The sequence below is a fragment of the Sparus aurata genome, chromosome 12 (genome assembly GCF_900880675.1).
Source record: "Sparus aurata chromosome 12, fSpaAur1.1, whole genome shotgun sequence".
Taxonomy (NCBI): Eukaryota; Metazoa; Chordata; class Actinopteri; order Spariformes; family Sparidae; genus Sparus; species Sparus aurata.
Genome location: NC_044198.1, coordinates 15,023,541 through 15,049,751, shown reverse-complemented (window position 1 = coordinate 15,049,751; position 26,211 = coordinate 15,023,541). Strand labels below are relative to the sequence as shown.

At 41.3% G+C, this 26,211-nt stretch overlaps 3 protein-coding genes across 3 annotated transcripts; 2 read left to right on the top strand and 1 right to left on the bottom strand.

Moving 5' to 3' along the window:
- Nucleotides 1-2,505: 2,505 nt before the first annotated feature.
- Nucleotides 2,506-7,411, bottom strand: LOC115593017 (calcium-binding protein P). Its single transcript, XM_030436332.1, has 2 exons — nt 7,182-7,411; nt 2,506-6,617 (listed from the first exon to the last, which is right to left on the bottom strand). Exon 2 carries the CDS (start codon nt 6,611-6,613, stop codon nt 5,123-5,125), a length of 1,491 nt encoding a protein of 496 aa, XP_030292192.1. The 5' UTR covers nt 6,614-6,617; nt 7,182-7,411; the 3' UTR covers nt 2,506-5,122.
- A 403-nt stretch (nt 7,412-7,814) lies between these two features.
- On the top strand, nt 7,815-16,459 carry LOC115593019 (protein phosphatase PTC7 homolog). Its single transcript, XM_030436334.1, has 6 exons — nt 7,815-8,412; nt 10,186-10,365; nt 11,359-11,557; nt 12,558-12,681; nt 12,794-12,923; nt 13,181-16,459. Exons 1-6 carry the CDS (start codon nt 8,211-8,213, stop codon nt 13,237-13,239), a joined length of 894 nt encoding a protein of 297 aa, XP_030292194.1. The 5' UTR covers nt 7,815-8,210; the 3' UTR covers nt 13,240-16,459.
- Nucleotides 16,460-18,308: 1,849 nt separating this feature from the next.
- On the top strand, nt 18,309-25,902 carry LOC115593018 (TBC1 domain family member 10A-like). The gene is made up of 9 exons (XM_030436333.1): nt 18,309-18,478; nt 19,972-20,071; nt 20,328-20,435; nt 20,530-20,636; nt 20,748-20,862; nt 21,111-21,176; nt 21,719-21,908; nt 22,884-23,038; nt 23,241-25,902. The coding sequence occupies exons 1-9, from the start codon at nt 18,309-18,311 to the stop codon at nt 23,646-23,648; spliced, it is 1,419 nt and encodes a 472-aa protein (XP_030292193.1). The 3' UTR covers nt 23,649-25,902.
- The last annotated feature ends 309 nt before the right edge of the window (nt 25,903-26,211 follow it).

Sequence of the window (26,211 nt, the reverse complement as noted above, 5' to 3'; positions counted from 1 at the left end):
ATATTGAAAAAAAAAAACTATGAACTAGTTCATATCTGGACCTGTGAACTTAGTTCAAAATGTTGAATTATGAACTATGAACTGAACTAGTTCATTTTAAAGTTTGTGAACTGAACTTTGAACTAGTTCATGTAGAAAGTGAACTTTCCCAACACTGCAGGCACCAACATGTAAGCTTTTAATGAACAAAAGTAAGTACAAACATACAGATGGCAGCTGCTCTAGCCTTTGCAGTTAGTGAATAATGAGAGGAAACTGTATGTGAAATGCCACCATCAGCTAAACTCATTCAACCTGTACTGTATTATTGACCTTCAACCAATGGCAGAGCAGGGTTTGTTTTGGGGAGGAGCTGTGTTTGCTTGCTGTTGAGTGGATGTTGGTGTAGAAATGATGCAGGTACCAAAATGCTGCTCTGCTGAATGTGTTGCGGTTTGGGAAAGGACAGCTGCTCCAGGATCACGACCTCTCAGTGTGACCGATCAGAAAGGTAAAGACAACTGTTAACTAATATTCATTACATCTTTATGTTGTTCATTGCAAAATAGATGGTATCAACCAGGGATGCACGATAATATTGGTTTTGTAATGATTGATAGAGGTTTTGCTGATTTCTGTGAATTTGTACATTTTGAAAATGAATTCATGTCTGCATCCAGCAATAAAGTGGGCGTAATAACATTGTCATTCCACTATAGGAGAAAGTTGATGTTCTCTGCAATTAAGCGGAAAAAATATGTGCACATATCGGCATCAGCCAAACTGAGTTTAGAAACATCAGCATTTCAGATATCAGCAACAAATCCAATATTGTGCATCCCTGGTATCAACATGTTTGACCTGTTTGATTTGAAGTTTTGTTCATTATCTCCAAACTCTGACAAACTATGTGAATATATGGGGGGACATCTGCTGCTTATCAGAGCCGATGAAAACAAATGCAATCCTGAAAGGTTGAAATATGCATCAGACACATAATGACCAGCTAATCCCAGTGTTGACAGAGCATGTGGATCATTCTGGATGTCTGTTGTGTTTGTGCTGGTGAGCATGTGACTTCAGATGTTCAGTGAGCAAAATCAAAAGCTTTAATTCCTGTTTGAACAGCAGCCAACAGACTTTACAGACTCCTCTCTCTTTGTCTCTAAAATATACCATACCAAAATACATAGACAGCGTGATATCATTCTAATATCATCAGTTATTTATTCAACTCAGTCTTCACCTGTCACTCTTGTTTACACATGTAGGTGTGTTTTTGCAGGGTTCAGATCTGCAGTAATGACTGGCCAGCAGAAGCTTCTCTCACTGTGGGTTTGGCTGTTGCTCATGGCAGCTCTATGCCCAGGTGCACAGTACGCATACGCTAAGCGCGGAGGCATCTTTAAGGGTCGAGGAAAAGGTGATGGAGACAAAGGGCCTCCTTCGCAGAACCGAGGCCTCTCCAAGCAGGGCCTGAAGTGGGCTGGAGCAGCGGCAGCAGGGATGCTGGGAGGCACAGGCACCGGGTACGGGCTAGGGTTCCTTGGTAAGCAAAAGCACAGATCTGGGGGTCATCACAGCCATAAGACATCCTCCCATGAGCAAGAGCAGCGGCTTTACTACAATGAACGTCAAGAGTTTCGCAACCAGTCTCAATGGAGAGCCTTTGTTAAGGCAGCTGCCCCTGCACCCCTGACTAACATCTTTCTCACACTGGGACATGTGGTGTCTTTCCTCATAGCAGTCTGGATAAGAGACATTTGATATCTGATCACTGGGGAAAAGATCATCAAAACAAATGAAATAAAACCTCCTTTGAACAAATCATCCTCATGTCCTTTATTGTTTATTATTTCTCTTTAAAATGGTCATATTACCACTTACATGTGACAACAGGAGGTCACATCCTCTGTAATTTTTTCTGGGACTTCAGGGTAATTTATCAACCTCAGAGGAGAATAGATTCTACAATAAAACAACAATTTGCGCCTTGTGGAGCACTAATCAATATATATATATTATCATTTTATAGACCATACATGGCTAACTGCGCTAGCTAGCTAATGGTAGCTACAGTTAGCAGTTTTTCCCGGGATGCTGGACCCTATTTCTTATGAGCAATATTTAAGAATTTGTGTCTCATAGAATGCATATGCTTAAATATTGCACCTTTAAATTTAACAGTAAAATGAACTTTCCAATTTAAAAAGGTGAAATGTAAGAATTTCCACTGAAAATGACTAGATCACAAAATTGTCGTACCATCATTTTCTCAAATAGAATTTTTTTGAAAACTGCTGTATATTCTGTACTCAAATGGCAAAATAACAGAAGCTTGACATCAACTTTTGTCTGAGAGTTTAATTGTATAATGAATCCGAAAACAGAAATAGTTCATCTTGTTTCACTTTCTTTGTTCTATGTTACATATATTTGATGTAACTATCCAATCAGTTTAAAATAAATAGGAATAGTTTATAGACAGTGTTTGTGATATTAAATCATTCAGACAGACAGAGAAACTGGTATTTATTACTTGTTTTATTTAACACATAAACATCCATGACAAACTATATTAGTCATATTACTGGATGAGTAACTCAAAGTGTTTACAACTGCAGGCCAAACCAGAAGTTTCAAACAGTCTACATTCCCAACATGAGTTCAATGACACAGTTACAGAATATCTACTCCTGAAGGGACATAAGTGCACTTTAAAGATATTCTACAGACAAGATTGTATGAAAATGTGACACAGTATGAAAATGTAAAATATTAACTTCAAAATCAATTGAAAACATTTTTACCAGAATCAACAACAGGAACAGGAGAGGCCTTGGGCGGAGTGTGGAAACAAAACAGGGATTTGAAGGGCGACTGGTCCAATCAGAGCAAAGCAACAATGAAGCCATAACACATTAAGTATTGCGTAATGTGTACCGACAACAGACTTTACTGAATACAAGTACACTGAAAAACTGAAATGAACAGTGATACTTCTTCCCTCACTGACAGCCTACAATTGTAATCAAACCATGGTCACAAAGTGCAAAGTTAAAGAAAGAATTAAAACATTCAGATAAAAAGAAAACAAGCAGGAGGAGTAAAAGAATAACAAACACAGAGGAATGATGTACAGACAAACTTCACTATACACAACCCCACAAATCTAGTGGGAGTTACAAGTCCACTTAACTGACTTTGAAGGAAAGGGAGAGCAGAATTTTCATTCCTGCAGGGACACACATCCTGACAGCCAGGGGAGGCAAGAGTTTAGAAAAAGCAAACAGAGATATTTACAGACCCGCCAATACCTCACCTTAGAGCGAGGAAGACGCAGAGATGTACTGACCAGCACAAGCCTGGAAGATCTGACTGGAAAGTATGGATAATTAGACTGTCACTGGAAACTTGAATAACCCAGAACAAGAATCCAAGGTTGTCGCAAGATTTCAGAACAAATCTAACCTCGGCAGCAGATTTAATTTTCCAGTTAATTTAAGCCAGTGTCTACTTTCACTTCCAGTGTTAATCTGGTCCGTCTGATAATAGATGTGACATTAAGAGTCTGTGTTTGATGATGAGTAAGGTTGAGGCACAGGATTAAAGCAGAGTTAGTGCTGAGAATATAGGATCAAAGTGTTGAATTGTTGTAGATCGTATTGGTGCAAAAGCCTAGCTATCAACATGCTAACACAACACAGGCTAAAAGCATCAGGAGCTATTGTCAACAAATGCTTTTATTGTTCTCTACAGCTGCAGGCAAGGTAGCAACACCACTAATGACACCATCTGCTGCAAATCAAAGGACACACATTCACCTAAAGCCCCTTTCTGTAAAGGGCTATTACATGCAATAACAAATAATGTGTGTTAGTATGTACCTTAGTATGTACCTGAGAAGGAGTGGGGCTTTACTGTCTTATAACTTTGTTTAATTAATTGTGGGATATTCAATCATTTTACCACAAGTAATGGGACGTCTACAATTTTCGGTACCAAAATGAGACCGTCTATTATCTTGTGAACATTAAATGGTCTCATCAGGGCTATTACACAACACTGCAAAGCCAAACATTGCTGCAAATCCATCAGCATTTAGAGCAAACCACCAGCAAACCACAGTGGGGCCTGAAGACTTGTACTTCTACTGTCTTAATGATAATACATCAAAGCACATTTGGAGGTGGGGACTGTCGCTGAAACACAATGACAATCGGTCTTATATTGATGTGTATTCAGATTTAATAGTGGAACTTTGGCTTAATGGATAAATTCACACAAACTGATAATTCACGGATAATTCAGTCATTATCTACTCATTACTATGCTGATGGAAAGTCGTGTGGAATTTAGCTGTCCACAAAACATTTCTGGAGCTTCACACCCAAAAAAGGATCAAATGGCTCCACACAGCTCGTCCAGCGTAATTAAAGTCTGTGGAAGCCCCTGGGTGCATGTTTACACTTTGAATTAAGGGGCTAAAGGGAAGAAACAGAATGCAAATAACATCTTTCAGATCAATTTGACTTTGATTACACTGGACGAGTTGTATAGAGCCATTATCCTTATCCTTTAAATGATCATATATTCGGTAAAGCATATATAGCCAATGACAGTTTGTTGGATACTCCAGTCTATGAAAATGATTAATGAATGATGTGATGATGTTAACTGGATGACTTTGTATATATATAAAACTCTTAATGTCATATTCCTATTTTACCAACAGTAGAAGACCTATTGTCATAATAAATTGTCACAAAAAACTTAACGCAAGTACCCTGAATTTCTTTTCTATGCATTCAGTGCTCAACAATGTGGGATTAGAAAAGTGCAAAATGAATTCTTGATAAAAATTAAAACAAAGTGCAGTTTGCACAACACAAAACTGATCTGTCAAAATATTACATGACTGCCGCCTCTTAAAATTGTCTGCTTTAGTTACTATACACACAATATAATTTTGTTACTATTTGAAAGTTTTCTCTGGAAATAATAAACGTCTGACTTAATACGACCCACAGAGCTTGCAAGTATACAGCTATGTTTTTACTGTGGACATAATGGAGGTAAACTACATTAGCCAGATGCGGGATGCAGATATAATGGAGGAAGTAGAAATCCCTTTAGGGTGTTCTCACTGCAGAAGGAGCATGCTGGACAGTAGCATGATGAGGGAGGTAAAAAGCTGAATAACCCCGTCGCTCAGTGGGCTGCAGCGATTTCCAGGCAGGTACTGTTGACGATTACCAGGCTGGGACTGTTGCTCTGCTTTTCGTTCTTCCAGAAATTTCTCAGAATATTCCATGTACAACTCAACACAGCGCCGGGCCTTCAATTGCTCAATTAGGGATGGATATCCAATCTCCTCAATGCTGACGGTGTCATCATCTTCATCACCTCCACCCTGATTGTTTGGAGTGGTAGAGCTGCTGCCCTGATCTTTAATAAGGTCAGTCCTATTCATACAGCGAGACATGAACTTGTCATAAGTCTCTGCCCGTGGAGGAAGCTTGTAGACGTAATCACGGCCGTAGTCTTTCTCATCTGTGGACTGGGTGCCGTAACGGCGGTACATGTAGTTGTTGTAGTAGTGCTCTTCTTCAGGGTTGCGAAAGTTGAAATGTGGTCGAGGGAAGCGGCCGAGTCCATATCCAACAGCCATTCCAGCCACAGCGCCGACACCAGCTGCCATAATAGCTTTTTTGGCAAAGCCTGAAGACTTGGGCTGGTATCCCATACTCTGCACAGAACGAGAGAAAGGAGAGCCTCCCATCCCACCACCATAACCACCATGTCCGTAGCCTCCTCCACCAAAGCCAGGACTGAGGATCTTATTATTTGGGTTCCAGTTTGGGTAACCACCAGCGGCACCACCGGGATAGCCACCAGCGTAACCACCGCCACCATAGGGGTGACCCCCTGGGTACCCACCAGCCTGACCCTGACCCCAACCTGTGTTCCCACCTCTGACTGGGTAACCGCCTGCTGCTGGGTACTGGTACGGGGACCTTTGGTTAGGATAGCCACCTGCAGCTGGGTAGCCCCCAGCACCTGGATACTGATTGGGATAACCTCCTCCAGCTGGGTACTGGTTGGGATATCCTCCTTGGTTGGTACCAGCTCTGCCTGGATATTGGTTGGGGTAGCCTCCAGCAGCTGGATTCTGATTTGGGTAGTTCCCTCTCGCTGGGTTTTGATTTGGATATCCTCCTGCGGCTGGGTATCCACCTGCTGGATTCTGATTTGGGTACCCTCCAGGATTGGCTCTACCAGGATACTGGTTAGGGTTACTACCAGCTCCTGGATAACTTCCTGGGTTTTGTCTGGGATATCCTCCTGGATTAGAGTTACCAGCTCCTGGATAACTTCCTGGGTTTTGTCTGGGATATCCTCCTCCTGGATTAGTGTTACCAGCTCCGGGATAACTTCCACCAGAGGGATATGGATTGGTGTTTCGATTGGTACTGGATGGTTTTGATTGTGTCCCACCCCTGTTGCTGGAGGATGATGTGCTTTTCCTGCCGCTGCTGCTGCTGCCACCTTTTTTAGCCCATGTCGATTCAGTGTTTAGGAGAAACACAAGAAGGAGGCTCCCAAGAGCCAGCTCACATAACCTCCCCATCATGGCCCTGAAATGAAGTGTTTCTGAGGTCAACGTAATAAAAACAATAAAGTATTACAAAAAGAAACATTGCTCTCCCTGCTCTTTTTTTCCCCACCTGCTCCATAGGATTACATTGAAAGAAGCATATTGTTACCATTTATGTTTTATAATAAGAAGCATGAGCGATAATGGAGTTGTTGTTTTTTTATATGTAGCGAGCCAATTGTATCCATCTGGAAGCCATATGGCAGCAAATAGCCTTATTCAATCCTTTAAAGAGGAGCATCGTCATTCTGATTAAAATATTAAAGACTCCCATTATCATTCTCTCGTCGGGTGGTTCGTCTAAAATTGGTTGAATTGATAAAATCAATCTTAACCATTATAAACTGACGGTGAAATGTGTTGTTTTCATTTTAAAACAGCGACAGGCGACCATTGCATCATTATCATCATGCCCATTCGCTTAGCTAAGCCGAACCGAACCACTAACGCTAAATTTGATTAAAAATGACGGCTTTGCTCTCCCGTCGAGCCTAACCACAAAGTCCATAACATCTTCACTAAGCATAAATGAATTATTTCTCACCGTGAAATGGGGCTTTAGCGGTCTGCTTCGATGGCAATTCGGTGATAAATGCGTTGTTGTCCTCTCTCCCTGTCTGTTCCGTTATGGGTTCTTCTCTCTAGCTCTGCTCAGGGTGGTGTCGTCCGGAACGGGGGGGCGGTCGTTTTGCTCCGCAGCGTGAGGCGGGGGCACATCCGTGGAGTGATCGCGCAAAAGCCAAAAAAACTCCGATAAAAATATTAATGTTACATGCACAGACATGTTGTGCTATGAGAAGACTGTAGCGTACGAGTGCCACTTATTTAAGGACAGAAACGGAGCTAGCTTAACCTAGCTTGGGCAAATTTTATCACACAACACAACAGGTACCTTTAATTGGAACAAAAAGACACATAATTTGACTTGCGAGTTTTAGTAGCTCAAGATATTGAATTATCAAATGACGATATTATTAACATTATCATAATGTAAGTGGGTGAAATTGTGCTAACGCTGGTTCCGCCCAACGGGCAACCATGATATCCAGTCACTCAGAACAAGTGCACCTCCGAAGTCTGCGCAGTTCAGAGGCACCGCGAGCTCTCTATTAGCGGCTCTGTGAACTGCTCATGTAATGGGGCTGCGGGCTGCTCTCTCATTGGATGACACATGTGAGCCCTGACGTCAAGATTGTAAACGGCCGTCAGATACCCGTATGTACTCGCAGCATTCGGTCCGGTAACACAGTGGAAACATGTCGGGGAGGAGAGAGCCCAGCGGAGGAACTGCATCCATGAAATACACACCTGAGACATAAACTGGACCTCAATCGGTCTCGACAGACGGTGGCGTATTTATGCGAGTTAGCAACCGCTGCTGGGGCCACGTTACTCTCACGAAGCAGGCCGGTCAGGACCGAATGGACGGATAAAGACAGACAGCCGGGGCTTGTTCCGAAGAAGTAGCCTGACAGACAGGCGGCCGGGACGGGTAGAGAGACAGAGGGAGGGGGGGGGGACATCCAGCGTGTGTGTGTGCTCTAAACAAGACGGAGTTGTTCCTTGCTGGGGGATGTTATCCGTACTGTCTTATGGCAGACTGGTAGCCAGGGCTGTCCTGGGCGGACTCTCTCAGACTGACGGTCGGGACTACAGCCTGATAAGCGCCAGCTATGGCTTCGGTAAAGACTTTCGTAAGGGGATCCTTAAGAAAGGGATGTGCTACGGAGATGACGCCTGCTTTATTGCGCGGCACAGGACTGCCGACGTTTTAGGTAAGCTCTCAGGCACAGAAATCAGTGTTTATGTCGTGCAGGTGGACACTGGACAGCCTCTGTGCTCAGGTGACCTTCACTTAGCTAGCCTGCACGTGCAGCGACCCCTCGGATGAAAACACAACAGCCCCCCCTCCTTCCCCTCCTCCCCCTCCTCCAACAGCAGATAGATAAATAACTTTTCTCCCCTCACAATAGATATTTATCTTAAGTCTACTTAAAGCCGGGTAAATGTTTACAAGAGATCAGTGCAAAAAGTGCAGCTGCAGTGTTGTTATTCTACGCATAAACTGCGATTATGTGCCGCTAGCGGGTAGTTTTGAGGTGAAACACCGAATGACCTTTCACCTAGATGAACTCTAACCGAAGAATACACGTCGGAAACATAATAAATATTACATATAAAATAAGGAGATGTAAATGAGACTCGTTAAAGTTGGAAATTGCCGAAAAAGACCCTGTTATAACGCCTCATACTTAATATAACAATGTTTTGCAAAGGTCAGAATGGTTGAGCATGGAGGCAGCCATGTTGCTAATAGCGTCAAGCTAGCCTGCTAGCTTAGCCTAGTGCAATTGCTTTGTCCTCATCGCCCAGCTGACAGGATTGTCAGCACAGGCAAATAGGCTATTTTACCAACCAAATGGCTTGGTCAATACCTACAAAGCGTGTTTCCCCCCTTTTTATCAGGTATCAAACAATGGTCTGTAATAAATTACATTTATGGTGGAAATATGACGTATCTCCGGGGGTCTTTTCTGTTATTTTGGTCTCACATTTGAGGGACCTTCCACAGGAGGCACAAAGGGAAATTAAGGCTGGAGATAAAACATGAAAACAGGGCTTTTCAGTATAGATGTTTAATACACCATACCCAACTTTGGTTCTGTATGTTTTGAAATAGGCATAACCTAAATGAACAGTAAAGTACGGGAGCAATTTGCTCACTAACAGTGAGATGCACATGGGCTTGAAACAATAGATTGAAATACTATTAGTGTGCTTCCAAGATAAATGGTATAGGATTATAAACATTATTTGTCAGAGTCAGCTTACATTAATATCTTTTTTTCAAGTAAGTATTTGTGTCTTGGATGTTGGATGATCCATAACTGCGTTTCATTTAGGGGACTGTTTAATCTTGCAGCCTTCCGCTCTTCATATTATCCACTTATCAGACATCCATTAAAAGCCACCCTGGTCAAATCTGAAATAGATTGATCCAATTTATTTCTCCCTAGCTCCATTGTCCACCACAACAGCTGTGATGCATGTGGTTTGGGACCAGCTGGGCTGATGTAACTGAAAACCAAACAGAAACAGATAGTTGGACAGCAAGTGTTCCAATGGATGGCAGAAACAGTGATGATTAATAATTTAATCATGCAGGTTGTTTCCTTGTGGTGAGCATTTCTCAGGCACCTGAGGTGAAACCATGAAGTCTGAGAATGAATTTGACTGAACAATAAGTGAATAAAGCTTTAATGCATTACCTCATAATCTAAGAGTCTGGGGTTTGGTGCCTCACATCAGTGTCTCCGTACAATTAAATTATTTTAAATTGTTGATAAAACTTCCAGTTATTGTCTAGATTAATTGACAAATTATTGGTCTTTATCGTTGTTTTTGTTCTCTGAATCCGCATACAATTTGCGCTCTTCAGTGCCTCGATACGCTTCACCCCAACATATGACAATGTGAGCATTGATTTGCAGGTGGGTGAAAACCATACAACATCTAAACAAAAATGTTATTCCCCCTTTCTCCATCAGGTGTTGCAGATGGTGTAGGTGGTTGGCGTGACTATGGCGTCGACCCATCCCAGTTCTCCGCTACGTTAATGAGAACCTGTGAGCGACTGGTGAAGGAGGGGCGCTTCACTCCCAGTAATCCAGTGGGGATCCTGACCACTGGCTATTATGAGCTTCTACAGAACAAAGTTCCCTTGCTAGGTGAGTACACATGGGGACAGCATCGCACAGATACCATATATTGTGGCACACACACAGTCAGAGGTAGAGTGAGTCATGCTTCCCATGTGAACAACCATTCTCTAAATAAATAACATAGCTGCAGGATGAGTCACACTATGAGTAGTGGCCTTGCTTAGCAAGGATTCTAATATTATTATAACTAACCTTCATTTAAAATTTCATGTCAGATATTTTTCTAACCTGGCAAAAGGTGCATGAAATATGCAAATAAGATGCAGAATTTCAGCTTCACCCAGTATTTTATTTTGTATGGGGGCTTTTGAGTGAGTAATGTAATCACTGTCTGAGGTAACTAACTAACATAATCAGACTGTATTTCATGATGCCGACACATAATAGTTTAAACTCAGTGACCTTGTGGGGCTTTACATGTAGGCTGAACATTTTGCCTCATACCAGAGCTCCAAAAGGTCAAGAATCCATCTGTAACTGACACTGCAGAAGGGCTGAACAGTTTTTAAAAGCGTACTCGCATCAAAACATGTGACCAAGGTCACATTTCTTCTGAGAGTCAGTATCCCTGACCTACAACCAGCGCAGACGCTCAATGTTGGCCACCACCCCATCACGTTGTTTGGTAAATGGCCTAATTTTATTTTGGGAAGCTGTGACCAGTCCTGAGGTTGACCTTCGCTGCTCAAGGTTGCTTAGACTGTTGGCGCACAAAGCTGTAGTCACTGGGAGAAGTAGTCCATGACCCCTGGGTTTGTTTTCCTTCTTTTTTTGGTGCGAGACCACTTGCAAGTTGCGTCATTAATCTCACCAACCCAGTATGGAAGCATGAAATTCATTCAGCATTGTACCTGTCTTGAAAGGGAAGGGAGCCATTAATTTAGCCTGTGTCCCTTTTTTGTTCTTACCTGTCCAAACTGGAAGATCACTTATCAAATTTCACCTCTCTGTGTATATGCCCATAACATTTTTGTTGTCTGCACACTTCTGTTTTTATAGGGAGCAGCACAGCCTGTATCGTGGTTCTGGATCGACGGAGTCACCAGCTACACACGTGTAACCTTGGTGACTCGGGCTTCCTGGTGGTTCGGGGAGGAGAGGTGGTTCATCGGTCAGACGAACAACAGCACTATTTTAACACGCCCTTCCAGCTGTCCATCGCTCCTCCAGGAGCTGAAGGGGTGGTGCTCAGTGACAGGTCAGTATTAAGTGAATAAGAGAAAGGTCAAAGTGAAATCATTTTTGTGGAAATAAGTTTACTTTGATTTTTGCTTTCAAACAAGTGTTGTGACAACTGAGTTGAACTGGATCTCTTAAAGCATTTTTTATCCTCTCCTTTGGGCAGTAAACCCAGTTGCAGTAAGAACATTTAAACGGTGTTTGCAGGATAAACTAGACCTTTTGACGACACTGCAATAAATATGTCACCATTTTTTTTAAATGTCGCCCACATGGAAAATCATCTTGTATCCTGTTTATAGTTGTTGTTTTCGGTTACATTTCAAACCTTTTGAAGGTGAACACATGATCTTTATTATTACAATCTAAAAAACATGCACATGCTTATTAAGAAAAAAAGTCTGGAAATTTCCAGAATCACTGCGATTATAAAATATTTCAAGCGCAGTCAAACAATACAGAAGTATGCATAGGCTTGTCAGGCAACCCAGAGAAGTGTCACAATTTGATTTTGACAATGGCAGCCTGATTAATGAGGGATAAACCTTTTGTAATCCACTTGGAGCAGCCTTGAGGTGTTTTTTTTTTTTTTTTTTTACAACTGGTTTAATCCGCTTCTTCAGGCGAGAACATTTTAAAGATTTAGTTATTCAATCAATAGTAAGCATTCCTTTTATAGGTACATTTATGGCTCTGTGTTGCATCACCTTGATATAAAATCCTCAAGATGAAGCACAAACATAAATTTAAAGGCTCCCAGAAAATAACTTGAGTCTTGGCTGTGGTGTCAGAAAGCAACAGGACCTCTCTGCGTCTGGCAAGGACACACAGCGCAGGCTGCTTCCGAGTCAGCTGTCAGATTAAACGCCCACGCCGCATCCACCCTCACCCTCGAGATTTGGCAGAGTGTCTTCTGACCTGCTTAATTCCATATTGGAAACTGTTTACAGCGGCTAAAGTGCCGCGTACTCCTGTTTCACTTTTGACTGATCTTGCTGCACCCCTCCTGTTGCCTCTAGCCCTGAAGCAGCTGACAGCTCCTCTTTCGACGTGCAGCTCGGTGACATCATCCTGACCGCAAGCGACGGCCTCTTTGACAACATGCCAGACTACATGATTCTTCAGGAGCTTAAAAAACTCAAGGTGGCAGCTTATTTATGCTTTCACAAATGCTGTATCTAGTCATTTTAATTAAAATGTTTGCGGAATAACTGCTTCTTACTCATTTAATGCTTTTTATTTTTACTCATTTCAGACTACCAACTATGATAGCATTCTGCAGACTGCACAGAGCATTGCAAAGCAAGCTCACGACCTTGCCTACGACCCGAACTACATGTCTCCCTTTGCACAGTTTGCTTGTGACAATGGCCTGAATGTAAGAGGTAAATATACAGTGCTTCAGATGCTGTCTTTTCCCATTTTAAAAACACCATTTGTCAGCGGGAAACATCCTGTTCACAGAAAATAAAAGAACCATGGACTTTTGAAAACCCTTGAGCAAGTTGAGGGCCATCTTTGGCTATATTCACACCTGTCCCCCCCCAAATATCCTTGCAGCCTTGTGGGGGTCAAATCTGGTTATAAGTATTTGCACGGTTCCTCACACTCGTCTTTATTTTCTTTTTTTTTTGTCCTGCAGGAGGGAAGCCAGACGATATCACGGTGCTGCTATCCATTGTGGCTGAATATACAGACTAAAAGTGTGTGCGACAGTGTGTGTGTGCTTCTCTGGGGCTGGTCCTTCCCTCCCGTCAGCCTGAGTCTTCCACCTGCAGCCCTCCCAAAAAATGCACTGCATCCTGTGGGCTGACAGGGGAGGCCCACCAACACAATGCACACTCCTCACTGCGGGGCTGACGTCTACCCGTGTACATTTTTTTTGTTTTCTTCCTCTTGTTTTGTTTTGGTGCTTGAACGGTCGAGGGGTAAGCAGGCAGCTAGGACATTTTCATGTTGATCATGATGCAGGAGGAGATGAGTACAACGGGCTGAGGGGGGATGCATTTCAGTCTCTAACGTGTCATTGCGTGGCATCAACACTTGTGAGTGGATGTGTCTAAGAGGCAGTGCAGGACAGTTTGCGTTGACTGAGGGCCTTAAGACCTGGTAGTCCTCATATAGATAAAAAGTAATATTAAAAGAGGAGTAAGCCATGGTTTTGGATTCATTAGAGTGTAGTTCTGGAGTTGACTATTGAATCTAGCTGTCTGTTGTCCCAGTTGTTAATCTGTTCCATGTTGTAAATGTGTTTGAAGCATATAGATGGACTGGCGAAGCTGATGTTGGGATAGGATGGGTGTTGTTAAAAGTGAGATTCAAGGGTTTTAGTGTCTTGGGTTTGGGAATGTGAATGATGGAGGAGCGTACTAGTAAATGCTCAGATCAAAGAAACCTCTAAAAGGAAACCGTAACAACACTTAGATTTAGAGCTTACATGTGAAGGTTGATCAGGTTTCGTAACTCGGCCGGGGGCGCACATCCTGATAAGTTGTAAATATTTTTGTGTTTTCGGGGCTACGTTCTGGCCTTTCAATTGTCTCTGCTTTGGTCGTTAAAGTAAATTCCGTTACTAGATGTACACATGCATTCATAAATATATTTTCCTATGTTGATGTTGGGCTGCATTCAGGTGTATTCAGGCAGACAGTAGACAGCAAACCGGATATCATTTTAGTGGATGAGTGCTGGATGGTAAAATACGGTGAGGCTAACTGAGAATAATTTTAACTATGCGTCCTCACACAAGGGGAATGCATTTGTGATCTGGACAAGGAGAAACTATTACTAGAGAAATCACATAAAATAAGACACAAAATAGTTTTCTTTAATAAATTGTATTCTATTCTCTCTAAACAATACAACACAATTAGTCTTTACAAATATTCAGAATTTGATATCACGGTATTCAAGCCCAAACATTGTGTAGACCGTATTATTATCAGTCGGACTGGCGGATTGGCGATGGACTCTGAGATGAGACCGTAAATTTGTGGTGTTGCACTGTTACTGTTGCACACCTTCAAAGATGACATGTAGCCTCATTAAAATCCCTTGGCTCAGAAACCAAGTGTGTTTAAGTGCTGCATACATGGCGCTACATCAGGCCAATTGCGCTTTAGTTGCCTCCCAAATATCAGGATGTGCTGCCTCCACTGCCACGACAGTTCTGCATGCATATTCTTCTCAAAATATAAGTTCGGAGATGACGTAACAGCTGTTCGTTGAGAACTATTGGATATGGTGGCAAATATGGTGATGTTAAATTCAATATTGGCCCAAGTATATTTATTCCACATGCCATCCACAATGTGTTGTCCGTCTGCCGTTTACTGCCTACCTAAATGCATGTGAACGCAGCATTAATCTTGAAGTGAGCTTTATCAATCCCACACTTCCACATTTGCTGAAATGAACAAGAAGATATGTGCTGAGATTGATCGGTATGGCTGTTGTGTGGTAGGAAAGGATGTTAAAAGTGTGTGTGTGTGCGTGCACGCGTGTGCTTATTGTGAGAAGAGTGTGCGGTATATTTGAATGTTTATATTTGTTATCTCACAAAGCTAAAGCTAGCATCTGGGAATGCTTCCTGTTGCAATGATAGGTCAGGCATGAATTCAAAAGGAAAAGATGTATTTTTTTAATGTTATTTAGTTTTCAAAGTAAGAGTTTGAAGTGTCTGCTGAAATGAAATACGTGTGATGGATGACAGAAGAGATCCAGCTATCTTAACAAGAATCAGGTGTGTGTGAGAACTTTGTTTTTTACTTCTCAGTTCCTTCTCTCCCTTTTTACTTGTGTTTGCTGCTTCTTGTTTTTAATTAAGATGTCTGTGTATATGACTTGATTTATATGAACATGGTCACCATGATTGTAATGAGTGTGCGTGTGTAAATGTGTGTGTGTGCTGCAACAAACGACATTAATCAAAGACAATGATAATACTGTACTGCTCATGATAGTCTGTCCCTTTTTTTAATCTAACAGTTCACCCAAGTGGTTTGGACAATGTCTTTACAGTTTAAGAGCAGGTGCACCAAAGACACATTTTCTTTGTGTATGTAGTTAAGATCTGTTGTTACAAACATCAGACAGCAATACTGTAAATTCCTTGTGCTCTGAATCTTGTGTGATGGCTGTGACGGGTGGGTAGAAACGTTCAGAGGGACAGTAAAATGTCTTTTCTATGCCTACAGTTGTTTTTCTCAGAACAAAGTCTTGGTTTAAGTTGTATGTGACTGGTTGTAAGTCTTAGACAGGTTTATGAAACCAAAGAAGGGAAGCCATATATAAACACATGATCGGGGCACTGCTCTATATGCCCTGCTGTAAAGATTTAATGGTGTGTCCTCATACACATAATGGAGACAATTATTTGAATACTATCTGTCTTACTGTTCACGCCGTTCTACTTTGCATGGTTTCTTTCTCAGCCACTTTACAAAGTTATTTTCACACAGTTGTTAGAAATGGTTTAAATATGTTGTATAAAGGTTCTGAACTTGTATTTACTTCAGAGATTTATTTCACAAAAAGATGCAGAGGGATGGGGTGGTGAGATAGGTAATGGTGCTGTGAACTTTAAGTATGAGGGTGAGCACAGTTTCAGCCTTAACAAATAGTTAGACCTGTGATCAAGAGGCCTTTCCTGTCATTGCAAGCTTGTCTCGTCTTGGTCATGCCGCCCGGTGTTTGACGTAAATGAAGTGTGCCCGTCTGTCTCTCCTGTAAAGTCGTTCTCAAAGGTGCTTCTGCAATCTGTACGGTACGATTGTCCTCTTTTCAGCAAGCGGTGTTTGTGCGTATGAAAGATGCATCAATGTCTACAGTGTAACAATGCAGGTCTAATTTATGTAAATATGTTTTAAAATATGTACAATATTTAAATAAAGAATCTAGTATTTATACTAAATTTGCCTGAGATTGTTCCGGATGCAGTTCTTTTTTTCATTGTCAGAAACCGGTGTACTGTACACAGATGACACACATTGTGAATTGAGAAATTTTTAATATGAGATGAGTTGATAAACTTCCTATAATGATGGTACACATTCACCAAATGTTTCTGAATACTTTTATTTGATATGATCCTCAACTGCCGCAAATATCAAAGCGGGTTAAATATGGTAATGCAGCAGCTACATTTAAAAGAAATTATGAAAACCTGTATTATTGACAAAGTGTGAAGACCATGTTTAAAGATCCACTATACAAAAACACTGACAAATTTATGTAAACAAACATTCCAGGTGTTTCCATATATGTCTACATATGTAACAGAGTATAAGAAAATCCATAAGAATGAGTGGTGTTAGGCAGCAAAGTGCACTTACCCGAGCACAATTTTTAAATTGACTTAAGCATTTTTTGCTGTTTCATACTTCTACACCACTATACTGTGTTTCCAAAAGAAAACACTGTACTTCTTAGTCTATTACATGTATTTATCACATATAAATGTACTTTTTACAGTTTATGATTTTACAAATGTGACTAATGAAGATAACGCGCATTAAACTACCACGGAGTGTATAATGCAATTATATCCCATAATTATCCAGTAAGGTTATAATATTACTCTGATGGGGAAGGGCCACTCTGCAGTATGTGTGCTCTTACTTTGAAATCTTTTAGCATGTTTTGCTGAATTTAAAGTATAATTATGAACGCAGGACAGTATTTTTACATTCACTACTTTAAATAACTAGTTCAAGGATATGAGTACTTCCTCCAACACTGGGGACCACAGATTATTACATGACATTACATTAATATAAGTTTCAGTTACAGTTAATAAGTTTCTCATTTTGCACATTGCAATATCAGTATCTACTGCGACCTTGTGCAATCTAGGTCAAACTTATTGCAGTACTGGATAAATCTGGACAGTCCTCACCTAGTTTAAAATCGGTCACACTCTATTTATACTTATATTCACACTCTGTATTTTTTATAGTTTCATTACATCTTTAAAGTACTTCTAGTATTGCTTGTTTTTTTGGCACTAACAGACCAAATTCCTCGTATGTGTAAATTTACTTGGCAATAAAAGCAATTCTGATTAAACATACAGAGGTATTTTCTAAAGAGTGACTACTGCTGCATCCACAGTTTTCCAGCTTCTATTGCTGTAGGAAACATACCAGCTGTATCTGAGCACACAAACCCTAAAAAAGTGTGTTTAAATTAGAGCACTAAAACCTGTAAAATATCAGAGATGAAACTGTACCTGAATATGTGGCTGTCAGCGGTAGATGGCGGTGGAGAGGCACAGGATGCCAGGGATGTTTTGTTTACTTATCTGCTCCACAGCCTCTCTTCCTTGTAGCCACCAACTAGCCTACATTCCTGCTGACAGCAGAGATTCAGGCTAAAGTAGGTAGGTGCGTGTCAGCTGACAGTTGTGTGATGCTAGCATGATAGCTTCAGGTGGTGCGAGGTAGCTGTGTTTGCTCGTTAATAGTTTGACATTATTTTTGAGGGACCAGAACGTTAAACGAACGACCAACGTGAACAGGTTTATCATGAAACAAATTCCTTAACGTTAACTGCCTTTTTTTATTTGTAGCACTAGCGCGCTAGCAGCTAGGAAGTAAATCTTCCTAGCAACCGGAGCTAGCTGTGACAGTTGGTTAGCTTAGCCGGCGGGCGTCTTCATGGAGAGCTTTGAGGTGCTGTTAGCTAAGCCTTCAAGATTTGTCGTCAGGGTGACTGATGTGAACAGATTATAGACCGGCTGGCGGCTTCTGCTAAATATAAATGTTGATTAAATGGCAAAAACTGAGCAGGGCAATGGGCTTCACTTGCGGGGCACCGCGGAGAAGCTGACAGATAATGGGAAAGGGTCCGACCCAGAGGCAAACGGCAATGTTGTCCTCGGGGAGACAGAGGTGGACAAGTACGGATTCTCAGGTGGAGCACAGCAGCACTCCGGAGAGAAGTAAGTGGAACTTCATCGTGCTCGATAAAATAGGCAGGAGTGTTTCAGATGTCTGCCTCAGAGTTGGGAGTCTTTTTTTCTGGCACAGTTTTGAGTAAAAAAAAGAAAAAAAAAAGATGTTCTCTCAACCCCTGCCTCTCTTCTACACACACTCTCTCACACAATAAGGTCTATAGTTAATGTGTTTGTATGACGAAGGAAGACATGGATTCTTGCTGTTGAATTCAATTTTGACAGTGGAAGAAACGGAAACAAAGGGTAGAAAATTCCAGACTCTAAATGGTAATAACTGGCTCATTAAAGTCCCACTCCCCTCACAGTATTGTTTATCTTCCTCTGTGTAAGTGCAGAGTTTGACACTACATTCATTCAGTTTCAGTTTTTCTATGTGCTCACCCGAAATCAGATTTTAAAGAAGCGCGGTCGAGCATGATATGTGACATCGCAAATAGTTTGGAAGCCAACAGACTGAATCAGTGTTTGTTTACAGTGACATCAGGGTAGAGAAACCCCTGCATCACGTACCAGCGTACGCAAAAATGTATTCTCTATTTGTATATATGTCTAACTCATCTAAAATGCATGTGCTTTAATATCTCATGAGTAATAAGACTTGTCTACATACAAACATTACGTTGGCGGCCTAATTTTCATGTTGGGCCACTTACTAAAGAAAATGACAGCTTGGGCCTCCCCAAAACCAGCTATTAGTCTGGGACAGTGCTGTTGGGTAGTTATCAAATACGCTGGCAAAGCAACACAGTGTTCTCCAATCTCTGACCTTTAAAATCATCAGGAACCATAGGAGTTCTTTTGTCCCAAACTTCTGGCTGGACTGAGCCTTTTTTGTTGTGGCCCTTATATTTTATTGTTTTGTCATGTGAACCTGCATCACAACCCAGTTTGTGTTCTATATCTATCTATCTGTCTAATGCTAATTTGAACCTTGCCTTGAAAATTGTACAGCACGTTAGTCACGACTTGGAAAAGTTACACTGGAAGAAATGAGCTAACCAGGCATCTTGGTCCCATCATCTGCCAGTAGATGTTTAAGATGCTGTATGCAAAAGTAACGCCCAGTCAGCTCTTTTAAATTTGTTTGCCAAGAAGAAGGCATTTGTTTGGCAGATCAGGACAGGAAAGTGTGTATACAACCACGTGACAGCTCTGATCTTCAGTCAGACTGGAGTGAATCGAGAGAACGGTGGAAGTTTTGTGTAAGCGGTCGTGGGGAACTGAGCAAGGGGAAAGTTCTCCCGCAGCTTCCTGTTTTCCTTGTACTCTGCTGCTGTTGGCAAGTGTTCCACTGTTTTGTCTGAGGTTAGATTTCCTGTGTGGACAAGGAAGAGATGGGCCACTGTCCCGCCCACTCTGATGGCAGGATTCCTCTGTCATAAGTACAGGGAAGTGTGGCAGTACAGTGCATCCATTGTCAGTTTGCATGAAGATAATGTGACCACGTTATCAGCAACATTTGTCTCCTATCTCAACAGTGCTGAAGAAGTCCCAATCCAGGTGCTGAGGGAGCGGGAGGCAAAATGGCTGGAGATGCTCAACAGCTGGGACAAGTGGATGGCCAAAAAACACAAGAAGGTCTGCTGTATGAATTAGATCGGACTTCATTTCTTTCTGTCTTTCGTTGTTGCATTTCCAATGTGTACTGGGCAGTTTGGAGCACGAATAGACTGAAATTGATTTTAAAAAACCTGAGCTGTAGAACTTGTACTCCTTCCATCATTGTACAGTGTCAAATGTTGTCTTTGAAGATCCATTATGACACAGTGGCTCAGTACATTGTTCTTCCTTTTTCCTTTTGCCTCCAGTTAACTGTGCATGTGTTGAATAACAGGTGAAAGAACGTTGTCAGAAGGGGATCCCTCCATCCCTGCGTGGCCGGGCCTGGCTCTTCCTCACTGGGGGCAAAGTGAGAAGGGAGCAAAATCAGGGCAAATTCCTGGTCAGTCCTATATTTGTGATTCCTGGTGTGAAATGGTCTAAAAATGTCAAGTATAATTTTGTGAAAGCTGACAAAATGTTGTTGTGCTTTTTAGGAGTTGGACAACCAGCCAGGAGATCCTAAATGGGTAGATATTATTGAGAGGGACCTCCATCGACAGTTCCCCTTCCATGAAATGTTTGCAGCGAGAGGAGGTCATGGGTAATCACTGTCTTCTGAAGGCTTATCATGATGCCCATCAGTGTGTCAATGTGGCTGAATGTCATTATTTTGAATACGCATCGTTTATATACTGTATGTTCATACCTTCAGGCAGCAGGACCTGTTCCGCGTGCTAAAGGCTTACACTCTGCATCGTCCCGAAGAGGGTTATTGTCAGGCTCAGGCTCCTATCGCTGCTGTACTCCTGATGCATATGCCAGCAGAGGTGAGCAAACACTAATGATTCAACCTTTCCAAAGATGTTTTCTCTATTGGAAATTAATATATAGATTATACTCACTGATCTGATGATAGGGTTAAGAGTAAAAAACAGGGCAAAGGGTGTGAAAGAATTCACTTTGTAATTGATACATATTATTCACCAGTATGAGTATGATTTCTGTGTCAAGGTAGTTCAGTGTTAATAGAGATTTTAATGAAATGTCTACCCTTGTTTTTCTTCTTTTGTCGTAGGATGCATTCTGGGTTCTTGTCCAGATTTGTGAGAAGTACCTTCCTGGGTACTACAGTACAGGGCTGGTAAGGGTCCACACAGACACACCGTCGCAACATTTTTCAAAGGAGACTTTGACACCATAAGAAAAGTTAGAGAACATCTAAGTACAAACTGTTACGGGATGATATATTCAGTGTTCAGCATGTCAATTATTATCCATCAGAACCATAGGTGCTGTGTATTCCTGAAATGACTCTATTAGAAGAAAAAAATAAACCCTCAATATTGAAGCAAGATGACTGTTTCAAGTCTGCATTTCGGTCACATTATAGGACTGCATCTGTGCGTTTATTTATACTGTAGGCCACCATAAGTAGGTCTCATAAAAAAATTGTCAGTTCAGTTTACAGAGTGCACATAATATGTGGCTGTTGGTGGTAGATTTCTCAGACCAGTGTGTCTCTAGTTTAACACTGATATGCCAACAACCTAATAACACAAGGTGGTGACCAGGCTACGGGGACGACATAATCAGATTAAACAAAGAGAAAGGTGTCTGTTCTGTCTCTCTCTTTCTCTCTTTGTCTCTCTCCACCCTGACAGATGTTCCTTGTCATCTCCACAGGAGGCGATCCAGCTGGATGGGGAGATCCTGTACGCTCTGCTGCGGCGGGTGTCTCCTGTGGCCCACCGGCACCTGAAGAAGCACAAGCTGGAGCCCATCCTGTACATGACCGAGTGGTTCATGTGTGCCTTCTCACGGACTCTGCCGTGGGCATCGGTGCTGCGTGTCTGGGACATGTTCCTTTGTGAGGGTGAGATACTGCACTGATGTATTTATTGTATTACAAATGAGAAAGCACGTTGAACGGATGACCGTGTGACTGAGTGCACACTAAGCAAACACAGCTTGTGTTTACGTCAAGTGAATCCTTTAGTTCTTTAGAATCCTGATGTCTTTGTTGTTTAAATTATGAGTCTGCATTGCCCACTTGTTTTACCTGTAGTACACCAGAGGTAATACACAATAGCTGGCTTAAAAGACAACGTGATCACATATTTATTTAAGCATGGGAGTACATGGCAGTGTTTATCTTCCCCCAGGCAGAACCTTATCATCCTCCTGTTTAATTTTACTCGTAAAACACCAGAGCACATTCACCCTTAAAGTAACAAGGCAAATGTTTAATACATGAACCCTGAATGAATATGAGAATCTATATGAAATAGTTCACCTCACTGCCAGGTTGTTGAACCCAATCTATGTTGCAACACCAGAGTTATGAATCTAATAGCCACTTTTTTTCTGTCCGTCTGTAAAATATAAGTGAAGACATATGGTGGTTGCATATACTCCTGGTCAAATATTACAATACAAGTGAAAGTTAGTCGCAGTTTCTTTTAATGTCAGCACATTGACGTGTGTGATGCTCTTTTAATTTACAAGATCTAAACATATACATCTGAAAGGACTTGAGTCAGTGTTATTAACTCTAGTATTTTGGCTAGCTAACTAGGACCTGATCTCAATATGGCTTGGATGACTTACTCCTGTGATGAAAACTGCATATGGCCTGTTCCGTTTTAGAAAAAAAATAATATTATAATCAGCTGACTTCCAACTATGCTTTAAGTAACGAGTGAGATGCACCTTCAAAGAAATGAACTGGAGACGAAAGCACAATATTTGTTTTTCAAATGTAGTGGAGCAGCAGTCATACGTTTCCAAAGAAATTACTATTCAAATAAAGTGCAGACGCTTGATAAATGTGATGTGATGCTGTTCTCAGGAGTGAAGATCCTCTTCAGAGTGGGCCTGGTTCTCCTGAAGTGCACGCTCGGATCTCAAGAGAAACTGAAGGCTTGTCAAGGTCTCTATGAAACGATGGAGCTGCTCCGAGCAATACAGCCACAGTACATTCAAGAAAGTTTCCTGGTGCATGAGGTACACTTGCACTTCTGTCACAAGGATGTAGTCTGTAAAATCCATTTTTATTGTTTTGACCCGGCACCTATTGCACACTCAGCTATCTTCCCCTTTCTTCGACTTTGCCCTCCCCTGGTAACAGTGATAGACTTAACCTGTAATGTGCTGGAATATTACTCACTGACTCATGATTCACACTCCTTCTCCCCTTGTGTTTCAGGTTATTGAGTTAGTGGTGTCTGAGAAAGACATTGAGAAGGAGCACAATGCTCAGCTGCGGCGCTGGAAGGAGTCTCACGGAGATCTGCATTGCAAGTCCCCTCCCAGGATGCACGGCGCCAAGGCCATCATGGCTGCCGATCCACCGAGCCGACAGGATCTGAGACAGAGGCCTACGATCATCGTGGAGTCTCCTCTGGCACCCAAGACAGATGGGGTGAGCGCAGACAACGGCAAGCAAAGTAGAATGACTCAAGAGGGAAAACAGAGGGAAACGATCCTTCCGCCACAGGAGACTGTTTATAATCCTTACCTTCCATCAAGTGACCCCTCACCTCTCCTCGAACACATGACCGTAAAGGTGTCCAAAGAGAGTCTGAGCAGTGCAGAGCATGACACTTACCTGTAGCAGGGTGAGGGTCACAGTTTACACACATAAATCATTAAAATTCTGCAGTGACACTCATCGCAGTTTTCAGCCTCACATGTCACAACTGTCAGTGACACGACAGCCCTTTCTGTGATATAGAGCTAACTGTATTGTCATAACTGGGACATTATGTAAAAAGTTTTACAATCAAGACAATCCAGGAAAAGTTTTGGGATTTGAAAGTAATCTCAAACATTTGTAGAAGTAATCACAACGTCAAAACTGGCACAAGAAATGCCTGTGACTACCAAGCAGTCGCCGTACTACTCTACACATTTTCAGTGTCATATGATTTAAACAGGTTGTTGTTAACTGCAGTTTTAATGAAGTAGTACAGTCGTGGGAGTCTCACATAATGGTTAAGTAACTGTTTGAAATGTAATGGAAATGTGTAATTTCCTGGGAGCAACACCAGAGGGCGACGATGTGCCCTCATGTCTGTGAGATTTTAATTTACGGGAGTATGGAGCTGTTCGCTTCATATGACTGAACACGTTGGGAACAGCTACTGTTGATATTTACCTCCTAAAAGCAGTGCTCAGCTTTCTTTTCCTCATTTGTAAATGAAGTCTTAATTGATGAGGTCATCTCTAGAGCACTTTGCCTTTCATAGTCTTCCTCTTTGCCTGCATTAGTCACTACGTTGCCAACACAGAGATTCGCAGTTATACTGCTTTTCTAGACTCCGTCACTAGCACTAATATGCAGGCGCACGGTCTATCAATGTGTGTTTTAAACGCAGTCCTGTGAAAGTTACACTGCATCTATTAGTTTGTCTATGCTCATGTTGAACACTTGAGGGCGTCCTGAGATCATCTCTAAGACACAGCAGTGGCCAGCAGTAAAACTGACACAAGCTTTGTGACTCTAAGATGAAGGAAAACTGTGTGCAGGGAAATGTTGTGCCACTAAGCCAAAGATTTTTAATGCATGTAGTTAATGTATATGTCGTCCAAGCAAGTTTATACAGTCATATTGTGATGAAGTGATTGTCCGTTTGGGAGTGCATTAAGTTTATATTTATGTCATAAATGAGATATGGTAAAATGCCATTTTAAAGGACGCTAATATGAAATAGTTTTATTCAGTTTTTGTCTTTACAATCATGCTTAAAGGCTTGTGGGTCCTAAACTTAAAGATATCTAATTTTTACGATAAAATGCAAACCATTGGGATATATCTTTTTTGTCTGCAACACTCAACAAGTTTGTTTTTTTCACAGTTTTTGATTTTCTTTATTTTAGTTCTAAACAAAGAAATCCAACTGAAATCGATTAAATGAGAACCGGGTTTTATCTTCTGAAAGCTGCTCTGATTAAGCTTTAAAAGTCAAAACTATAAAAGAATCATGGGGTCCAAGTAATGTACCAATATCATCTTCAGCAGTTCTTTTCTAAAGGCATGTTTAGCTCAAAATGAACTGAAACAGTGAGTCTCTTGTTTATTTGAAACATATGACCCTACAAGATCTCCTTTCTCATGCAAAAGGATTTTGGAAAAAGATATAAAAGGTCAAGGAAGCCACAACTCTTTGACAACGACCACCTCTATTTGTTGATGCTCATTTTTATCTGAGACGTTTTCAATGAAGAAATAAGGAATTCCTGGACACTCCTTTACCAGCTCTTACATGTGTGACTGTACATCAGATTATATGCTGTCAGGGTTTTCTTGAAAATGGAAAATGGTAGTGGGTGTGTGTTGATTTTAAACACTGTGGAGGTATTCATTTTTAATAATGTGCTACGGGTTTATTGTTTTCTGCTTATTAGGAGGCACTGTTTACCTGCCATATCCTCTCAAGCTTTTTATAATTAGATTTTAAACATTTTCCGTAGTGAGACCACAGATCACATTTAACCACCGTGCAATTCATCAGTTGTGCTTTCATGTAGATGGAGCCACTGAGCTTCAACCAGGGACCGAATTACTAGTTGCTCAGTCGTTCTGAAGGATACATGAGGCATCTGAAATGTTATGTTGACCTCTGTGAATGGACTTATTTTTTAAGTACACTCCATTTGGACAGTGCTCCTTATTAAGAATCATTGGAACTGTTATGATTAAAGAGATCACTGATTGAGCCCGGGGCTTGTAAATCTGCAACCTGCTGTTTCTGTCAATATGTAGGACTTTATTTCTATGTGCTAGTTTTATTTGAAATCAACTTCTCAAATCTATGCTGCTTTATACTGAATTACATTTAAATCAATAAAAACTTTTGCAGATCTGTCATATTTTCCTTATTTTACACTGCCATCAAACCTCCTTGTTTTGCCCACATTTAAAGGTGCAGTATGTAGTTTTTCGTTTTAAAGTAATTGAAATCAGAAGAGAAACATGTTTTCAATCTCTTCATTTTCATGACAGAATAAACAAACTGACTTTAAAGGACAACACAATGTCATACTCTTTTACTTTACTTTTACTACTTTGTTTATATTTGGCGGACCCTGCCACCTTTCTAGTTGCTCTGGGGACCTTGTTTCCCTCTGAGGAAGGCTTATTTTCTAAATTATGGCAGAACTAAATATTTTTGAGT